The sequence below is a fragment of the Oncorhynchus mykiss genome, chromosome 3 (genome assembly GCF_013265735.2).
Source record: "Oncorhynchus mykiss isolate Arlee chromosome 3, USDA_OmykA_1.1, whole genome shotgun sequence".
Classification (NCBI taxonomy): Eukaryota; Metazoa; Chordata; class Actinopteri; order Salmoniformes; family Salmonidae; genus Oncorhynchus; species Oncorhynchus mykiss.
Window position 1 is genome coordinate 44178057 of NC_048567.1, and position 21127 is coordinate 44199183.

Sequence of the window (21127 nt, forward strand, 5' to 3'; positions counted from 1 at the left end):
CACAGCACCAGTCCCCGTCATAGCGTTTTCATCCCCCCCCCTCTCCCACCATACCCCCCTTACCCTGGTGCTTCTCTGCCTGCGCGTGTGCCGTTGCTGTGACTTATGTTGTACAAACAGCCTCTCCCACTCTTGTTTGCGGCAGAATTGAGTGGCAAAATACACTTAATGCTATCGAAACCATAGAAATGCTCGCAACTCCCCAAAGGCAGCCTGAAAAGTAACTGCATTTGTCGCTTGCCTCTTTTACCAACAACAGTCGCTAAATTGGCAACACGCTGTCCGAGGTGTCGCACTCGACGACAGTTGCTATCCATTGGGAGCGCTGTGATTGGTTTGCGACAAAGTTCTGGGGGCGATGCTTAGAGAAGGGTCAATCGATTTTTGGAAATGTTCCTGTTATTCACATTCAAATTGGCAACTTGAAGAAAACTCAATTGTTGTTAGTTATTCCTTGGTAATTGCTACAATATTGGCAGTCATCTAACATCTCCTGATACAGGAGGTCATACGACGGGGTCATTAGCAAGGCCTTCTACCACTTAGGTCAGATTATTGTTGTTGTTTGTAAAATGCCCAGGCTTAATGTAAAAGTGTGTTAGTGTGTGTACTTGTGTGTGCATGCGTGCGTATATTAGAGCGCGTGCTCTCGTCTGGCAGGTGCAGTCTGAGCTTTGACAGGTAAACGGCAGCAATCCCAGCAGTCTTTTCCTAGATGGAGGCTGTTCTACAGAAGAATTGTCTAGTGTGTAATAGTACAGTATATGCATGTCATTTTGCTTGAGTGTGTGTGCGTGTGTGAGTGTGTGTGTGTGTGTGTGTGTGTATGTGTGTGTGACTAACCTATGTTGTGTGTGTTGTAGGTGGGCACTGGGGCAGGTATGGGCTTCAATGTGAACATGGCTTTCACCGGGGGACTGGAACCACCCATGGGAGACGCAGAGTACCTGGCTGCCTTCAGGTAACACACATGTCACACACAGACTAGCTACCACAGAGTATGATGAGGATTTCTTATGCTAGGTCAGAAATCATGAGGGAGAGAAAGAGAGAGGGGCCAGTTTAGTGTTGAATTTACAGCGGTGGGGGATGGCTGTTGGTGTGTGAAGTGCTCAGGGAGCACTTGGCTGAGGAGAGGGGTGTATATCAACAAACTGAAGGTCCCAGTGCTCAGTCTGTCCTGACAGTTCCCAGCTCTGGAACCATGTACACACTACTGTCATGCCGCAAGTCTACAGACGCACATTAAAGGGATGATTCACTCCAATATCCCTCAATGCCTTCTTGACGTTAATGTAGATGATACCGGATGTTGCCGTCATCCAAAGCTTTCAACTTAAGCCGAAGTGACTGATAGAGTAAGCTATTGTTAGCAGTTAGCATTATAATATAATACATATAAACAGTTGATTGCAGATTTAGGACAACTGTAGATTTTTTTAGAGGGGGTACAAATGTAGATGAATGATTGGGTGATTTATGTCAAATATCCCTGCCAAATCGGAGGCACAAGTACAACCATGTGAACATCACTTGGGGTCAGACCTGGGTCAAATACATCACGTCAAGTCATTTGAATATGCTTCAGGTGCACTTGATTTAGTTTGCCCTGTGCAATGCAACCAAATGGATAGTCCCAAAAGTGTGCATATTGTCCACATATTGTCTATTTTTACAGTGATAGCTATTATCAGGATACAGTAGGTCAATGTTACATCCAAGGAAAAAATAAGAGTAACTGTAACAAAAGGTCATGTTATACCATGACTGTATGAAATGTCTCTCGTCCAAAAAGAACTGAACTCATGATACTGTAATGCCTCCTTTTCACAGTTTATGAGTGGCCTCTATATGGCTGAGAGGCAGGGAGGCTTGAAATAGGATGTGTTGTAATACATGGTCCAGTCAGGGCTTTGTGGCAGCCTCTTTTGTCTGCCAAGCAGGCTGATGCCAGGGCTGAACTTCATTAGGTCCGCTGTCTGGGGCTATTTATAACCCACCTACACACTCACACTTTACACACACACATAACATTAGCATGTTCATATAAACATCCAGTAAACACACACATACACACACACACACACACACACACACACACACACACACACAAACACACACACACACACAGAAAAACACAAACATCACGCAAAACTTATGCACGTATGCTCACCACCAATTCCCGCAAACACACAACACTAACACACACACACACACACACACACACACACACACACACACACACACACACACACACACACACACACACACTTGCAGGCATACACACCAACCGTACACACACAAGCATACATGGCATTGCATGCAAGCATAAACTTACATACAGTACATCCACACATACACGCACACTCACACACACACAGACATGTGGTTGGGGTGCAGGGCAGAGGGTGATTCACTTTGAAGATGAGCCTGTCTGGCCAATTGGTCTGAGCTGCCGGTGCAGGTAGACATAGACACACATCAAACCACTCTGTCTCACTCTACTGACTGGCTGGCTGCACGCTATACTATACTAACCAGGACAATGTGCCCTGCTAATGTACCCCAGACCTCCACATAACCCTGCTCCTCACGTAACCCCACACTGACCCTCTCACATGCAGACAGATGGATCACATGCTGTACAAGCCGCAGTATCATATGTGTCACATGGATTTGTACAAGAGGTGGGACATGATACATATTAGGGCGCATATGTACCTATATACTGTATATACACATCTATGTCGACAAACCCTCAAGCATTGTGCCCCCACCAATGTGTAGCACGTCTTCAGGTATTGTCTCTTGTGTTATAAAGAAACGTTTTATGCATTTATGCTCAAATCTATCCTTTGTTTTTAAACCACCCTGCCACGTTATGTTGGCGCTGCGCTTGATTGAAGGGAAATTGTTTGGAAAGGGTAAGAAATCTTGTTTGTTGATACACTGTGATTTCAGACTGTGGGAAACATTGGAGTCAACATGTGCCAGCATCCCTGTCGAATGCTTTCGACACCTTGTACAGTCCATGCCCCAACGAATTGAGGCTGTTCTGAGGGCAAGAGGGGGACCTATGGCTAATAATCTGAAAGGCTGACACCGAGCAAAGTCCATGACCTTTATGAGATAAAGGATTTATGTACCCAATCTTAAATGATACTGTAGCCACTACCTGTTTTTATGTAGACCTGAATGAGATGCAGTAAGTACAAGCAATATAGTATTATAGCCCCACCTCGACCTCCCGGCCCGGCTCCACGAGGGGGCCTCTTTCCTGTACGAGGATGGTGCGCGAGTTGGGAGCTACCTCAAAACTACCAAGGAACCAGGTAAGGATGGCAGTAGAACAAGGCGAAATACAGCAGGATATATTGTGGAGTGGGCTGGGGATGCCACAGAGATTGGCGCACAGACCACCACATATCGGCAATCCTGCGTTTTCTGTGCCCGAGAAGCAACGCGATCCACAGCCGTGCGCAATGCTGGAGCTCACGGACTTGCTGAAATGGAGCATTAAAAAGAGCAAGCAACGGGAGCAGAGACAGGAGGCTCGGCTCTTAGGTGCTAGAGATGGCACTTATTGATCTACAAGAAAACAACGCTGGCATGGGGGCACATGACCATCTGGGCGATGGGGTTAGAGCAAGCAGAGGCTCGCCTGATTGCGCCAGTCGGCACCCAGATCCAAGGGGCCCGGTGATAGTGACATTGCAGGTCGGACCTGTCACTCCCCAAGGTCACTGACAATGATGAAGTCGATGTGTGCCTCGCAACATTTGAACGGATGGCGGCTACGTGTGGCTGGTCGAGAGAAGAGTGGGTGATTCCCGGCTAGTCTACTAACAGGAAAGGCAGGAAAAGCCTATGTGACTATGGACATTAACTTCGTGCATGATTATGACGGTGTTAAGGAAGCAATACAAAACTAAATATAATATCAGCAAAGACAATTATAGAATGCGCTTTCGGGAAGAAAAGACAGAGGCGGGGGAATCCCCCGGAATTGTTTGTGCGTCTCCGGGAGCTGGATACCACCAACGGAGCACCCAGTTGAAACTGTCCCGGATGTTGTCGTGCTTGAACAATTTCTTCTGATGATTCCATCTGAAATCAGAGTTTGGGTTTGGGAAAGGGATCTGAAGTCTGCTGCAGAGGCGGCGTGTGCTGTGGCCCAAGAAGAGGTCCTGTACTTGAGTTTCCGCATTGGCCCAGAGGGCATGTGCCCTCAAGTGGACAAAGTAGCAGCCATCCAAAACAGTTCTTTGCCTAGCACATGGGCTGTTGGCGAAGTCCTTCCTGGGGCTCGTTGGCTCTGGTACTGACGTTTTGTGCCAGACTTCTCAGATGTGGCCCTACCCGTAGAGTGAACTGACCAAAACCAAAGAGCAGAAACAGTTCCTGTGGACCACGCCCTGTGAAGAGGCATCCCAGAGGCCCAAATGGGTGGTATGGAGCCATCCAGTTCTGGTCAGTCCAGACTTCACCAAGCCTTTTGTTGTGCAGACTGATGCATCCAACGTGGGGCTGGGAGCTGTGCTAGCCCAGGGAAAGTCGGACAGGAGAGATCTGTTCTGTTCATCAGCTGAAAACAGAAATCACATGAGTACAGTATTCAGTGGTTGAGAGAGAGCACATCGCACTGAAGTGGAGCATCGAGAGCTTGAGGTATTACCTTCTTGGTAGCTCTTTCCTTGTCCAACATAGTTGCAGACTATGTTGGACAAGGAAGCCCTCCTGTACTGCCCCATGTACCATGATTGGTTTGTTATTTTCAGCCTGAGGGCCATGTCTCCATTGAGTTTCCATAGAAAGCAGGGAAAAACACTCCTCGTCTGTGCTAGGCTACGTCAATAATGAGGTAGGTTACGTGAATAACAAGATACGCCTCTGCCTGTAATATTTTGATTTTGATTTATAGGGATTATAGGGATTTATAGCCTATTTAGCTCTAACCAGCTAATCTACCACTGCCACGATGGGTATCAGAAATCAAACCACCAAGGCCGCCGCAAAGCCCAGCAGCGACGATGCTGCCGGGCTCCAGCTAGCTCTGTGTGAAGAGCCCACCCCCGTGTTTATAGTAGGCCGGCATTGCGTAATTTATTACGTGGGTGGATGGAATTTGATCCACAGAAGTGCCGTATCGCATCGGCTGTGTACAGCTGCATTCACATTGGCTGTTTGTAATAGGTGAATTACCCTATCTAGCTTGTACCAAATAGACCTTTCTTTACTGTGTAAAGCACTGTCCATTTTGCTGATACAGTGCAGTGGAGATGGGCTACAGATTCCTCGCCAACCTGTCACTTCAAAAGCACTCAATGGTCTCGGACACTCGGCATTGGCACTTTATGTTTATTGTGGTATAGCGTAATATAAGCAGAGTTCAATATAATTCCAATGCAAGAACCCCTCCCCCCCAAAAAATTGTGCCCCCTCGCCGATTTCAACTGCCCCCTTAGTCAATTTATCCTGCCGCAGGGTCTGTCGACCTCTCATAGGCTAGGTGAAAATTCCACCACTTTGATTCACCTATCCAATCCTTTGAGATGTACACAAGTAGATGGAGAGAGAGGGAAATTGATTTGACATGTTTTCTTTGGCGATATAATTTCTTACACTTTCCATGCCAATAAATCTTCTTGAATTGAACGGAGAGAAGGCGGGTCGGGGGGCTAGCTTGGGGGAGTAGGGGCTAGGGGTCAATTTAGGAGTGACAGGGATGTGGGTCTTCCCCTTATTTCACCAAGCTGGCCCCCGGCGCTCATCAATTCCACAATGCTGCAGTGAGTGTCTCCTCAGCCTCTCTGATTTACAACACCCAGAGGAAAATGGCCAGCACAGCCCAACAGTCCATATATCTACTCTCCCGCCATCTCTCTCTATCTTTCCCTTTTTTACGTGTACATTTTAGTAATTTATCAGACGCTCTTATCCAGAGTGACTTAAAGTAGTGAGTGCATACATATTTTTAAATTTCATTTCATACTGGTCCCCCGTGAGAATCAAACCCACAATCCTGGCGCTGCCCTTTACGTCCCTCTCTCTATCAAACACACAGACAAACCTCTCTCTCTCTCTCTCTCTTCTCTCTCCTCTCTCTCTCTCTCTCTCTTCTCTCTCTTTCTCTCTCTCTCTCTCTCTCTCTCTCTCTCTCTCTCTCTCTCTCTCTCTCTCCTCTCTCTCTTCTCTCTCTCTTCTCTCACTCTTTCGCTCTCTATTTCTCTCTCTCTCACACACACATATTGCATTTGCAGGGGATCAAGCCTGAGCCTCCAGAAAGGGAGGGAAAAAAAGATAAGAAAATTATCCCTAATGAAAACCAGAAGTCCCGTCTCTCTCTCCTTCCCTCACGCTCCCTCTCTCATCATGAACTTGGGAACAGAGAGGAGAATTGAGCTTAATTCAAACCAGCTCTCCACAACGTGAGATGACAAGGCTTTGAAGTGTGTCGGAAAAGCCTTTGAGCCTGACATGTAGGCATGGCTAGCGTTAACCCTTTGTTGGTTAGTGGCTTTGGGCGGTATGGTTTTCAGTTTTTTTTTGTGTTCAGTCAAGCTATAGTATATTCCTCCTCATTCACTGCCCTTGTTTAGGACTCCACTTGAAAACACACCACACACCCTGGTGGGGTGTTCTGCGGAGGAGAGGTTAAAGCGAGGAATGGAAAGGAGGAGTGGAAGATGGAGAGAGTCCCTAGAGAGGGAGGTTTCCCCGGTTCTTGTCAACGCCACTGAGTGAACAGCTGCCTCCATTCTGAAAGCGTGTTCATTTGTGTGCGTGCGGCTGCATGTCTTAGCACTCAAAGCATTCAGGGATTGGTGGAAATGATGGGGACTTGGGTGAACTATGAGTGAACAAAGTCCCTTACCCCTACACAGACTTCTCAGGCCCACAACTAGTTTGTTCTCTCCCAAAGTGAAACAACACAACCTCACTGGGAAAAAAAGGTAAAGAAAACTGCAGGTGAAAGAGAAAGAGACGTGGCTCGTCGCATCTTCTCATATCTGTGAAAAATCCAATCGCTTCAGGAATGCCCCAGCAAAGATCAGAGGAGGAGGATAATTCATAATTAACATAGTGGACTCCAGAGCCACTTCTGTGTGAAGGTTGACGTGTTGGGCGACCACCTGCGGAACTGATCTTCAGGGGGTTTCAGTGGTCTCGGTGAGCATTATAGGTAGAGTGCATTGAGTAGTCACGCGCGTCGTCGATATCTCGTGCATGTGTACATGCGCGTACTGTATATTGTACGCGTGTGCATGCATGTGTTCTTATGCATATGCGGTTGTACACACTGTGTGTGTGTCTGTGGGGGTTTCTCAAAATGAATACTACCATGGTCCAAGCAGCCACATTGGAGCGCGGGAGGGTCGGAGTATGAATCCAAATCAAAGGATGTGAAATGGAGCACGGAGGGCACTTCTCGGATGCGTACTCCGTTTGTACATGTTTTGAAGCAGGCATCAATGCAAGCTTCAACGCAAGGTATGCACAGAAATACGACACAACCACGTAAAAAAAAACAACATTTCTTTGAATTATTTGAGCTGAAGTGTGAGAAAATCAACTCCAACTTCAGAACAAAATGTTGCCCATTCTCATATGTTGCCTAATGACAATATTTTATCTTGATACGTTAATAAATACATACTGTGTTAATTTTGGCATGTTTACGTGCCTACAATGCCCACTGTTGCTACTACTGTTCGCTAGCTAGATAGCCACGAAGAATTGGTAGCTAGCTACCTACGAAGAATTTACATCTACTTTACATTACATTATTTTTAGGTGATTTTTGCCTGTAACTAGCTGGCTAGCTAGATTATTACAATTCACATATTGATAGCTGAATATTATGAAGTAAAACATTTTGTTTTGTTTGATTTCTATTGGTGCCATTGTCCTGGCTGGACGATGCTTCTCAGATGTCATGTTTTATGCGTTCTCTACACTTTCGTCCTCACAAGAACGTATTCGAGAGAACATCCTCTGAGAATGCACTCGTAGCAGGAGAGTGTGGAGCACAGTAGTATGCACATTGAGATACACCCTGTGTGTGTATGTGTGTGCGTGATGAGGACATTACAGTGGGTCAGGGGGATTTGGGTTAGGCCTGACTGTCTCAGGAGAAAGAGGTGTTCAACCCTGAGGCTTAGCAGGTCCTCCCAAATACGCTCACACACACTGCCGGGATACACATACACACAGACACACATACCTACACAGTCCAACCAAGGTCCATGTATTGAAGAACAAACTGAATGTGCAACAGGTAATGCCTAAATATGTTGTAAGTTCATTTTATTCAGCTTTATGTTTCCTTAAAGGCGCAATGTGTAGAAATCACTCCGTCATTCCAGGTGTCGGATCCTAATTTGATCACCCTGTTGCAGGAGAACTTTCCTGCAAAGCAGGACATTTTAAACGTGTAGTATATTTGAGGTTTAAAAAGGCTTCTGAAGTTTGTAATTTACATCCATTAATTATAATTCAAAGAACAATAATAGGACAGCACTCTGGTGAATAAACTTAAATTGACATATTTTTATTGCTGGGTATGAGCCCTTCTTCAGCGTGCAATGGCAATCAATGTCACGACAATACCACACACAGGTGGGCATAATTGTAAATTCTCAGTCAGCATTGGCCCAATCAAGGGATACCAGTAGAGAATCTTTGGCATGTACACTACCGTTCAAAAGTTTGGGGTCACTTAGAAATGTCCTTGTTTTTGAAAGAAAAGCAAAGAATGTTGTCCATTAAACTAACATCAAATTGATCAGAAATACAGTGTAGACATTGCTAATGTTGTAAATGATGTAATGTTGTAGCTGGAAACAGCTGATTTTTTATGGAATATCTACTTAGGAGGACAGAGGCCCATTATCAGCAACCATCACTCCTGTGTTCCAATGGCACGTTGTGTTAGCTAATCCAAGTTTATCATTTTAAAAGGCTAATTAATCATTAGAAAACCCTTTTGCAATTATGATATCACAGCTGAAAACTGTTGTTGGGTAGGCAAGTCAGTTTAACTAAGCAAGTCAGTTTAGAAAATAACTCTTATTTACCATGACAGCATACACCAGCCAAACCCGGACAACTCTGGGCCAATTGTGCGCCGCCCTATGGGACTCCCAATCATGGCCGGTTGTGATACATCCTGGATTCGAACCAGGGTGTCTGTAGTGACGCCTCAAGAACTGAGATGCAGTGCCTTAGACCGCTGCGCCACTCGGGAGCCCTGCTGGTAAAATGAAAAGACGCAAAAAATAAACTTAAGGACAGGAAGCATGGAAATAGCACACATAGAACGGATCTACCCCTTATTAGACTTGCTTTCCATGAGAATGACCAATCTAAAACTCACATTTCTATGTGAATTTGGTCGGGGTGCACACAAAGCTACATATTGCGCCTTTAATCTGAACAAACACATTCGGTGTGACTGTACAGTTGTGGCAGGGTAGAGCAGAGCAGTATACATGTTCCCTTGATATCCAAACCAGAGCACACCTCAGCGATGACACTTTACAGGCAGGAACTAGCTGACGGAGGCAGTAGGGTTTTGGATCTTACCCCACAAACCCAGGATGTCCCATAGCTGAGACGGCCTCGTAAATATATTTAAAATGTATTATCCGCCGGCATAATTAACCAAGCGTTTTTCATCTACCACATAGACATCCACTGATTCACGCCTATAAAAGCCCTCGTTTCCACTCGCACTTGCGCTCTAATTGAGCGCTCTGGCTTTCCCAAGGTTGTCGTCTGTTTTAGAGGGGGTTTGTTGATGGGGAATTTGATGATGTGAGCAGCTTCTGATGGAGGGATGACTTGTGTGTGTGTCTCCATACACATTAGATCTGAGGGAGGTTGGGGAGGGGGTAGTGTGTGATTCTCCGATCTCCATGGTAACCGTCTTACTTACTTAAGCTCCCCCCTGTCCAATCTTGTGTCTGGCCACATGAGTGCCTGTGGCCAGCTCACTCTTTGGGTTGGGGTATTTTATGTGCTTGATATTAATGGTGTGTGTGTGGGAGCACTTCTAAGCAGCTGAACAAATATTTCCAAGACAGTACTACTCGGTTCATCTCTCCTGGATATTTGCAGCCTACATGTATTGCAACCACCGGGTCATGCTATCATTATCTTACTCTCATTTGGTCTCAATCATTCTCTCCTTCACTTCCTCACTTTACTCATCTCTTACTCATCTTCCTTCCTTCTCTCCTTCTGTCCACCATCCCTGTGCTTTATATATTACGCTGCCCGCTGAGCTAGTGCCAGAGGCATGCTGACACAGTCCGTGACGCACACACTCCGCTGTGTATCTCAGCTGTCTGGGGTACCAAGCCTCCTAAAAATACCGCCTCCCTCTCTCTCCCTTTGGGGGGAGGCCACCGCTGCCGAAAGCTGTGTGGGTGGGCGGGGTTTGCCCATTGCAGGCCTATAATTATGGCGACGAGAGCAGGATGGAAAGAAAGTGAGCCAGGAGACAACCGCCATGTTCCTGAGGTCAGCAAAGTAGAGGGTTCCTACAACATGACCCTGAGGCACCCCCTCACACAGCACCAATACTCTGCCTATCCAAATACTGCCGGCCCCAAAAAGCACAGTGTGCTCTACTGCTTGTACCAAGCACACAGCTGCACTGGGAGAGCCGTTCATACTGTCACTCAGATAAGTCCCACGGAACCTACACTAAAGATGCCCTGTCACAATGACAAACATTGAAGTTGTCACAGGCACATTTGTTAACGTTCTCTCTCAGACCGATTCCTCTCAGTTCAACGACAACAATGTTGACCGCATAAAATGATTTACACAGGTGGTTCAAGAAAGCTTTACTTAGAGTACAAGGAGTACAGGGAAACACTCTAACTATAGCCTCAACAGATGGAGGGTTGTTTCCCAAATGGCACCCTATTCCCTATATAGTGCACTACTTTTGACCAGGGACCATAGAATAGGATGCCATTTGGGACTCAGGCCTGAGTCACTGTAACCACGGGTTGCTGTATCACAGAGATAGATAACAAATTTATCTATTTTCCTTCCTCCAGCTGTGTGAGAGAGGGCAGATTGTAAGGCCTCACTTGCCACACCCACACAGCCATCAACACAGACCAACGAGATATAGCCTCTCCTCCGAATTAAAGTATCATTGTGTAATTGTGTATTATTTTTTTCTCTCCGGTTCACTTTCACTACTACCTGACATGTGACCTCTTTGCTCTCACACTTTGTATTTTGGGGGTTTCTACGGCCCTGTTTGTTGGGGAATGTTCCTCCCAACACAGGATTTGTGGCTTTGATTCCCTGAATGTGAGGTTATGTGTTGTTTACTGAATGTTTGGGTTAAAGTGGCTGCCAATTGGCCAGGTACATTGCACTGTAAGTACAGTATGTGGTTCATAGACGGGTTAGCTGACAATGTCCGAAAACGATACGCACACTTCAATGGGTCAGAAGGCTGTCGGTTGTTGTAACTCTGGATGGCTAGTAAGCTAACAATGACAAGAAGCTGCCATGTGGGGAATAGTAGGTGACTCGTTACAGCTCGTTGTATCTTGTTCTTGATACCATGTCTTGGTTTGACTGACACGTCTATGCTAATATGGCAAAAAACTGTAACAATGTATTTGAGAGGCAAGTGTTCATTGTGCCAATTTATGTATGTTTTCAATAAACATTGGAGATGAAATATAGTTTACATGTTGTCAACAATTTAGCCCTGTCTGATTTGCCCCATAGTTGTGCACGTGTCGGTTTGGTTGCTAAACAACCAACCCGTCTCTATTGGTTTGCAGTGGACAGTACCAACATCAGCCTCTAGCTGGTGTCTACCAGTAGGTATGTTTAGGTTAGTCACTAAAGGTGAGGTGATGGCACTGACTGCTTCTTGTCTCACTCGCACTCTTTTTTTCTCCTTCACAGGACGGTGGTGATGCCCATCGCCAACGAGTTTGCCCCCGACGTGGTGCTGGTGTCGTCTGGCTTCGATGCCGTGGAGGGCCATCCGTCACCCCTGGGAGGGTACAGGCTGACGGCCAAATGTAAGTGACTTACTCCTTTTCCCCTTTCTCTCCACCAACACACTCGAGTCTGACTCGAGTCACCAATTTGATGACTTGACTTGATATTAAAAAAAAATACTTTGACTTGGAGCATCAAGACTCGGGATTCGACTTTGACTTGAGACTGATGACTTTAAATTATCATGCCAGGTTTTGTAACGTTTTGACACTCATTTTGTAGCACAGAGTCACCGTGGATTACTCTCCACGCAGCCAGAGACAATAGCCGCAGCATCGGACCTCGCAAAAGAAACGTGCAACAAATTGGCTAGTGAAATGCACAATTGGCCCTCTGATTGGACCAGCAAACTGTCAATCAACACAGGTCGGGTGAGCTAGCGAACAGATTGCTGATTTGCTGTACAGCTATAGGATCGGGTGCAGTGCCAAGATGAAGTTGTAAGGGAGAGAGGATTGCCATCATAAAAAAATATGCAGGTCCAAAAATAGTTTGGTGATCGAGAATAGTGACTGTTTACTTTGCAAGCTCACCAGCAATGGGGTATCAAGCCACAATTAGGCCTGCTGGTCTTTTGGTATTCCAAAATTGGTTGAAATTGATTTAATTATGGAGGTTGCATTTGGAATTTGTTGTTCAAATGTATTATTACTGTGGTGAGGACGCACCATAGGCTTGTCTCCCCACTTGCGCTCTCCAAACTCAAACACTGTTCTTTGCTGTTGCTTTCACACATTTAAATGCATATGTGCTAAATATATATTCCCTCTAATCCTACAATAATTGCTAGCATGGAAATCATTCTATACCGGTACCGTTTATTGCAACACATTTCTGTCTGATAAGATAGATTTTCATTCAGCCAACCATTTCTTACCCTTTGGAGTGGGCACAATGTTTATTGTGCACATGAATGTTAACGAGACTCATGAGGTTAAAAGTTCTGTTTATTTAATTCAATGTCTGGTTTTTGTTTGTTCATATTTCCGGGTTATGTCGGAGTTCCGTGTGTCTGTGTCCTACTGTATGTCTCTGTCATTCTGGTTGTGCGTATTATTACGTTCGCCTCAGAGCACATAAAAATAGGCTAGGTGGCCTGCGCGCCACACTTTGGAGTCAGTGTGTTGCATAACAGAGAAAAGTATTGTTCCATGTATGAATGTTGAGGAAATATCATTAATAATCATTAAGTCTGATTAAGAAAAATTTACCAATGTAACAATGGATGTGGAAATTGCCTTTTACATTGTAGAACCAGTTTATTGGTTGTAAATACCAATTGGGTAATTTTATGGTCCTGGGAGGGGCCAAGTGAATATACAGTATGTACCTTCGTGAGCTCCTGTTAGACAGATTACATTTGTTTTCTCAAGGGGAGGCTGTGCAGTCTTGCCCTCTACCTGTGCCGGTTCAGATAGGACAGGTTAAGTCTGACACAGGAGCTATTTCTTTTGGGCTGTGTATATTTTGTCAATCTACTTGTATATTTTGTGTGATATGGCACTTTTACCATTGAATCACCAAGACCTGTAAATAAATCTACACTCTGACCACATCAACATGCCTTGCCTTCTGCTGATTTCATGACCTTAAGACTGTTACAAGGTCCCTATTTTACAATTACATCATCAAAACCTGTTGTAGACAAAATAAGGAAAAGGGCTGTCTGGTAGCCTCAGTAAATAGTCAAAGATTTGCAGTCATTGCATGTATAGATACATTTTTTTTTACTTGACTTGAGACTGAACTTGAAAAAATTCAGCTAGCGTTAGCGCAATCCGCTAGCTGATCCCATAGACTTCCAGTCATTGTGCTAACATTAGTTAGCAATTACTCCAGAAACAACCTTGTATGTACAGACACAAAAAATAGAATCCATGAGTTTATCTGAGTCCGGCTAAGTAGAAAAAATCTTGCTCGACCCCTTTCAGAGAAAGGCTGCATTGATCTAAGTATTTGAGGCCATGCTAGGTGGTAAATGCAGAAACACTAGTTCTGGCCATGAGGAGGAAGAGTCTTGCAACCACACTTAAAAAAAATAGATTTAAAAGACATTGTGGCTGGCCAGCATGCGTGGTATGTGCCATTCTGACAGATGACAAAATCAGATTTATTTTGCTGGGTTGATCTGAAAGAGTCTAAGTAGCCAATGACAGTCTCGTACGAAAGGTTACTAGACTCTAGTAACATTGCCATACACAGTCCCACCTACACAGACACACACACGATCAGATCCAACTGTTCTGGCCCTGTCCATGTAACCTCCCCTCACGTTCACAAAGCTACAGGATCGACTTTGTTCGGAAGCGTCTGTCTTTGGCTCAGGTAGAGCAGCAGAATGGCGTACCAGCAAAGAGCTTTCCCTACAACTATCTCTGAGATGTCAGCCTAAAGCTGGGTCTCTAAGAGAGGGGGGTCTGAGGAGGGTGTAGGGTGGTATGGCGGAATGTATATACTAAAACCCCCGGAGGATCAAACACAGGCGGCCTGAGCCAAAACACTGAACCACATTTATTCCGAATAAACCTGGCTCGTATTATGCATTTAGGCCGAGTAAGTCCCTGGTGCCTTCTCTTTCTTAAATCTAACGAGAAAATATGATGCAATACTGTTTTATCCCTCCGCCTCCCCTCGCTTTCTCTATGCATTTCTTTGATTGCCGTCCAAGCTCCAGAGTCGCCATGGACGAACTCTAACCCCAACCACATGCGTTCTCCTTTCCCCAGGTTTTGGATACCTAACCAGGCAGCTGATGGGGCTAGCCGGAGGCCGCATGGTACTGGCCCTGGAGGGGGGCCACGACCTCACTGCTATTTGTGACGCCTCCGAAGCCTGCGTCTCTGCTCTGCTAGGAATCGAGGTAATACTTTAAAGTGAAGGATGGAGGGAGGGAGGGGTTTCTTTATTTGTTTTCATTCATTTGCCACTCCACCTGTTTAGGGAGAGTGTCTCTACACATCCAGTTCAATCAGGAGGTGAGAATAGAGCTCAGACGGCGCTCTGATTGGGTGGTTATGCCGTCTTTCTGGGCCGTTGGCACAGTCATAGGTGTGGTGCTGAAAGGGCTTTGGCCCAATGCCGCCGCCCACTGAGAGACCGAGAGAGAGAGAGGGAGAGGGGGTGGAGAGAGCTGGAACAGTGAGTTAACAGAGATCTCCATCCTCTCTTTCTCTCCATCCCTTATCCATCCCCTCTCACTTTTTGTCCCCACCGCCCAGTGTGGGAGGATACCACCGCCAGGGAGAGGGAGGAAGTAACAACGGTCAAGTTGAAGAATCTGAGGTTAATTGTGGATGTGTGTAGGCTGGACCTGGAGCTGAGCCAACTGTCTGTCTTCGTTCCAAATAGCGCCCTATTCTCTACGTAGTGAACTCATTTTGACCAGAGCCTTCTGTCTGCTGTGATTCATGGCACAGGCCCACTGATTTTTCACAAGATAATGGATGGAGTCTAGTGTTTTCTTGGCCATGGCTTAGATATAATTTTAGATTTTGGTTCCATGATAACATGCTTTGGCGCTTTGAATATCTTTACCATAAGAATACTGTAACCAAATGGAGAGGAAAGTGTATGGTTGCGTCAGTGTCTATGTCTGTCCGTGTGTGTGTGTGTGTGTGTGTGTGTGTGTGTGTGTGTGTGTGTGTGTGTGTGTGTGTGTGTGTATGCCACCATAACTGTTTCAGTTATTTGAGGTCTGGCTTCTGTCCTTATACGTTTAAGTCAGCCACTTTTTGTTCATCAAGACAAATGACCTGAGAAAGACCCTGAGGACTTGTGATGTGGGCACCAGCTGAAAGCCATAGGGACCATAGTGTCCTATCTAAATATTGAATAATGAATAATCCACACTTGAAATATCGGAAGACAATTAAAGGGGTTGGCTAGTGCTGTCCCTTGGCTAGTGCTGTCCCTTGGCTAGTGCTGACCCGTGGCTAGTGCTGACCCGTGGCTAGTGCTGACCCTTGGCTAGTGCTGTCCCTTGGCTAGTGCTGACCCTTGGCTAGTGCTGACCCGTGGCTAGTGCTGACCCGTGGCTAGTGCTGTCCCTTGGCTAGTGCTGTCCCTTGGCTACTGCTGTCCCTTGGCTAGTGCTGTCCCTTGGCTACTGCTGTCCCTTGGCTAGTGCTGTCCCTTGGCTAGTGCTGACCCTTGGCTAGTGCTGTCCCTTGGCTAGTGCTGTCCCTTGGCTAGTGCTGTCCCTTAGTTAGTGCTGTCCCTTAGTTAGTGCTGACCCTTGGCTAGTGCTGACCCTTGGCTAGTGCTGTCCCTTGGCTAGTGCTGTCCCTTGGCTAGTGCTGGCCCTTGGCTAGTGTTGACCCTTGGCTAGTGCTGTCCCTTGGCTAGTATAAACAGATGAAGTGCTGATGTCATGTCTAATACAGAGGGAGTGCAGTGGTCAGAGGCTGAAATAGAACACTGTGATAGTAGTGAATTTCCAGGCCCCTGCATCCTGCGTTTGTAGAAACTTCATTTATTTTGAGCAAGTGACCGTCTCTTAAGTGTTGCTGCAGACCAGACCAGCCCAGGCTGGTTTTCTTCTCGTTGGACAAGATCCGAGTCCCAAACGGCATCCTATTCCCTATATGGTGCACTACTTTTGACCAGAGCCCTGTGGTCCCTGGTCAAAAGTAGTGCACTATCTAGGGGATATGGTGGGACACAGACAAGGAGAGAACCTGCTTAAGCCGTGTGCCAGTTAGCCCAGTGCAACTTTAAAACCTCCATTAACGAGAGGCGTACGTGGCTATAACTCGTAATGTACTGCCCCTCGGTCTAATAGTGCACCAAAGAGTGGTGTGTAAGTGTATTATTATTGTTGTAAACCTGTCAAACGGAATGCTACCTCGTGATTCAAAGGCAAGTAAACAGGGGTTTTGGCATTTCGGTTTACCTTATAAGATCATAGAGTGGGTAACAAATTTGGAAGCGCCGCTGGGATTTCTTTTCATGTGCTCAAAATGGACAACGAGTGAGAGATATTGGAAAGGTAGCTAGCTGGCTAACCCGTAAAGTTATGGATGTACACGCGGGATGATTATTCATGCACACTGTTAGTATTGCACTAGGTGCTGGCGAAGTCGAGTACAGGTCGATAACGCTAGGAAGAGATAAAACGGTCTGGTGAGACTGGACTGGGGGATAAGAGGACTGGCTTGGGTGCCAGTGTTATTCCAGCCCTCCCTCCAGACAAGGCAGTAAATAAGCTCTTGGAACCGTAAAAGACCAGATGGCCCTGCTCCAATGTGGATCTTGGGCCCGAAGCAAAACAAACAAAACAATAATGCTGAACCGACGCTAATAAAATGTGGTCACCGCAACCAACCGCCCCAGAGAAAGGGAAAGCAACGAACAACCGGTTGCCGCTTCGATCTAGAGTGACGGGGACCAGCTGTGGCATTGGAGAGGAGTGGATCGCGGTCAAACCGTTCTAAACCCACCAAAGAAACCTCAAAGCCTGGAGAGAAATTTAAGCCCCACAGCAATGCTAACCTGTCAGAAGAACTAGATCTTAACAGTTCTGAGCTGGGACAAGGTTTGCTTTGGAGGGGGAGCTACACAAACGTTCTGTTGAGCCTTAAAGGGGCAATCAGCAGTAGAAACAATAACACAGTGTTGACCCCGCCCCTGTTTTGGTAAAAAGCTAAGGGTTGGGGCTGGAGAAATGTAACCACTCTCAAATTCATAAACCGAGCTATGGATGCAAGGACTGACCATCCATGTTTTGAAACTATACGTTTGTTTACATTTACTTTGATTACAAACATTAGAATAAAACAAGCTTTGGTTCTGATGGGGTGAAACAGTTGAACTATGCTCATGAGGGATTTCTAATCAATATTCTTCAAGAGTCCAAAAACGGTTGTTGCAACTGCTGATTGGCCCTTTAATGCAATAACCTTAATCTGTTTACCTGCACTGGTGCCTTTGAATGACTCAGAGGTCATTGCCATGACGACGATTACAGTAACATCCCACCGGGAGCCTGCAACGCCACTCTCCAAAGTCCCTTCTCCTCCAATTTACCACTGAGAGTAATGACTTGGTTTAATACATGGAGGCAATGGAGGAGGATAGAGAAAGAGGAGAGAGAGAGAGAAGAAGAAGAAGAGGAAGAATGGAAGGCTACTCCTGGAAAAGTTAGGGCTGGGATGGTCTCATGTTTCAGTAGCCAGTAGAGAGGGTTGTTTCGTGGGGTCAATGGGCAGGTCAAAGCGAGTCTGGAAGTCTAAAAAGAGGCCCTGGCCCTGTAAGGCTCCCTTTTCTCCCTCCTCCCCGGGACCCCGTCACCAGCCCACATCTGAAAGTGGTTACCCTCACACCTCTCCCGACAGGGTCACCAACAGGCCTAGAGAGATCGCAGAATCAAAGGAAATTGGGGAATCATTTGAAGTCGGGGTAGGAAGCTATTGTCATAAACCAGCGAGCTCTGGGGTTCGAGTTTCACGCCGGGTGTTGGGCAAGAGGAAAAACGCAACGCCACAACACCCGTTGATAAGGAGCTAGAACACACGGCTCATTAGTTGCCTTTGACTGGCCGTGAGCGGACGCCGTATTTAAACACTGGTGATTGGCCAAACCCACTGTGTTTTTCCATTGCCTTTTCTCATTGGGTGTTTGGCAAGAGCCCTGTCAGTCTTTGAACAAGTGCAGATCAGTCCCTCGTTAGTGCGATGACCCGTTCAGCGAGTTGTAATGGCACGAGAGGGAGAAACGCAAGGCAGTGGAGACGAAAACAGATAAAAGAAGAGAGTTAAAACGTTGCTAATCAAAATGGCCGGATGCAAGTGTTTTCATCAGAGTCTTTGCAAAAGGTCAAGCGTAGTGGAGTTGGAATGCAGCGTAATGACTCGCCAGCGGCAGTTTGATGTGGCGGATAGAGGGGTGGGGGGGGGTCGTGTGTGTTCACGGATGTGTGTGTGTTACGTAGAGATGCTAGTCTGCTGCTGTATTTGTTTGTGAAGTCAGAGGCAGGGCTTTCAGTTATTCGAGCAATACTAAAAATGACTTCACTAAAACACGAAACGAAAATGTATTACCAGAAGTGATCATTGGTCTCTCATTGGCCCAAGAATAAGGTCTCAAATGTAGACATACTAGGAGTTAAGACAGGTCCACAATCGGGGCCAAACATCTAGATTGGGTTTACAGCCCCACTGCCTCCGGTGTGACTGTAGTGTGTCCATCAAACATTTTACTGGGCACTCCACAGTGAGAAACATATTCCCCCATTTTATTGCCAGGTTAAGACTAGCTTTGCTATAGCGAGCATTGGGTTTCCTTTGAAAGTGGCTTGGATTAGCTTGGGGGGGGGGGGTGATAAAAATCGGTGAATCAACTTTACGCTTTGAGTGTATAATCACTAAAGCCTCTCTAGTTAAATTTCTCATGAATGATGCATTGGTGTCGATGCCAGTCAACTCTGACCTCGTGACTAATTGACAAATGTTCTCAAACAGATGTTGCGCCCCCTCCTCCAAATTGGGGTCGTTAGCAATTATTTGATAAACAACAGGCCAACACGCCAATTGTTGCTAGTCACTGACGAAGTTATCCCTGATGTTTACACTCTAGCTACAGTAAGCAGGTTCCATTTCACCTGGCCCTCTCAGGCTTAAGCGTTTCACTCTCTTTAGCGAACAGAAATGTGCCAACGCTGCATAAAAGGTCACCTGCTTTGCGCAATACGTAGATAGCTCGTTAAACTAGCACAGCGTAATCAACTGGTGTCCGCGATCGATCCGTCGCCCCGACCAAGCAACCAACAAACAATAGCTGTCTTCAGTCTACTGAACAAGTCAAATTCCTCCCAACCAGTGTTATGGTTTCACCGCCTTCCCCAGAATTTGTATTTTATTTGTTGGCTTCCCCCTCATGCGTTTGAAAGCCGTGCCACACACTCAAACAGACCGATTTGGATTTAAGCAGGCAGGCAGCAACGGACAGAGTGATAGTATACTGTCCTCCAACAAAAGCTCTTCTCGCTGCCCTTTACGTCCCTCTCTCTATCAAACACACAGACAAACCTCTCTCTCTCTCTCTCTCTCTCTCTCTCTCTCTCTCTCTCTCTCTCTCTCTCTCTCTCTCTCTCTCTCTCTCTCTCTCTCTCTCTCTCTCTGTGTTGGAAAAAGGCAATGGTTCTCTCGCTATGAAGATGGGGGGATGAAGGAGAGGTGGAGAAGAGGGAAGAGAGGTGTGGTTAGGGAGGTTAGAAACTCAAATAAACGCCCTGCGTCACGGTGGATGCCGTGGGGAGCGCCGTGTGTGTCATACCTGCCAGGCAGGCCCGTAGCGCGCTGACAAGAGCCATTAAAGTTTATAGGCGTGCGGCACAGCTGCTCGTCAAACTGACAGACAGACAGCCCACCGAGCCCCCCGACCTGGCCCCGTGTGGGGACCCCCTCCCTGGCTATGGTGCAAGGCCAGGCTGGAGGCCTGGGGTAGTGGGGTAGAGGAGGAGGATGGGGTAGTGGTGGAGAGATGACTGGGCTGCTAGGAACTGGAAGTGATCCACTGAAAACCACAAACACATTAGTGGGCACACATACATGGAGCCTTGGCTCGTTCCTGTGAGGAACGAGAGAGAATAAGATCAGAACTAGACAGAAGGATGAGTGATAGGGACCGAACTCAGCAGTATTTGAATGGTTTAGCAGTGTGTCCCAGCATTTGAAAAACGTGCTTTGAGTGTAAGGTCCCTCTACTTGGTGGGCGTCACTTAGGGCTCTCCGGTGGCCTGGCATAAGTGACGCCTAGATTGAACAAAGTGCTCTGTTGTCTGTACATGCATGTGTGCACTGGACCAGCGCCAACCCCTGATCTTAGTACTGACAGACCTGCGCTCTGAGCCCTGTTTCCTCAAAAGGTGCTGGAGTTGCATGACGGACATCCATGTGCACCACCGCTGCTCAAACTCAAGGGAGTGAATGATAGGACAACAGTATGTGTGTGTTTTGCAGTACCACAAAACATTATGAGATACTGTACAGCAATGCAGGTTCGATTGAAGGGAGCCCTCCCAAGGTGTTGTCATGTTTTGAAAGAAGATTAGAATATGTAAGGCTCTAATAAAGAGGCCAAGGGG

The 21127-nt window shown here is 46.4% G+C and overlaps 1 protein-coding gene across 3 annotated transcripts in view; it reads left to right on the forward strand.

Moving 5' to 3' along the window:
- Positions 1–21127, forward strand: part of LOC110504116 (histone deacetylase 4) — a 132284-nt gene that overhangs the window by 102235 nt on the left and 8922 nt on the right. For 2 of the 3 annotated variants that reach the window (XM_036974162.1, XM_036974170.1), the window contains exons 20-22: positions 864–961; positions 11947–12065; positions 14772–14905. In XM_036974162.1, the coding sequence (XP_036830057.1) occupies positions 864–961; positions 11947–12065; positions 14772–14905 (351 nt within the window). Of the gene's footprint in view, positions 1–863; positions 962–11946; positions 12066–12267; positions 13601–14771; positions 14906–21127 lie in introns of those variants that run through there. The other variant, XM_036974177.1, reaches the window with a different exon arrangement.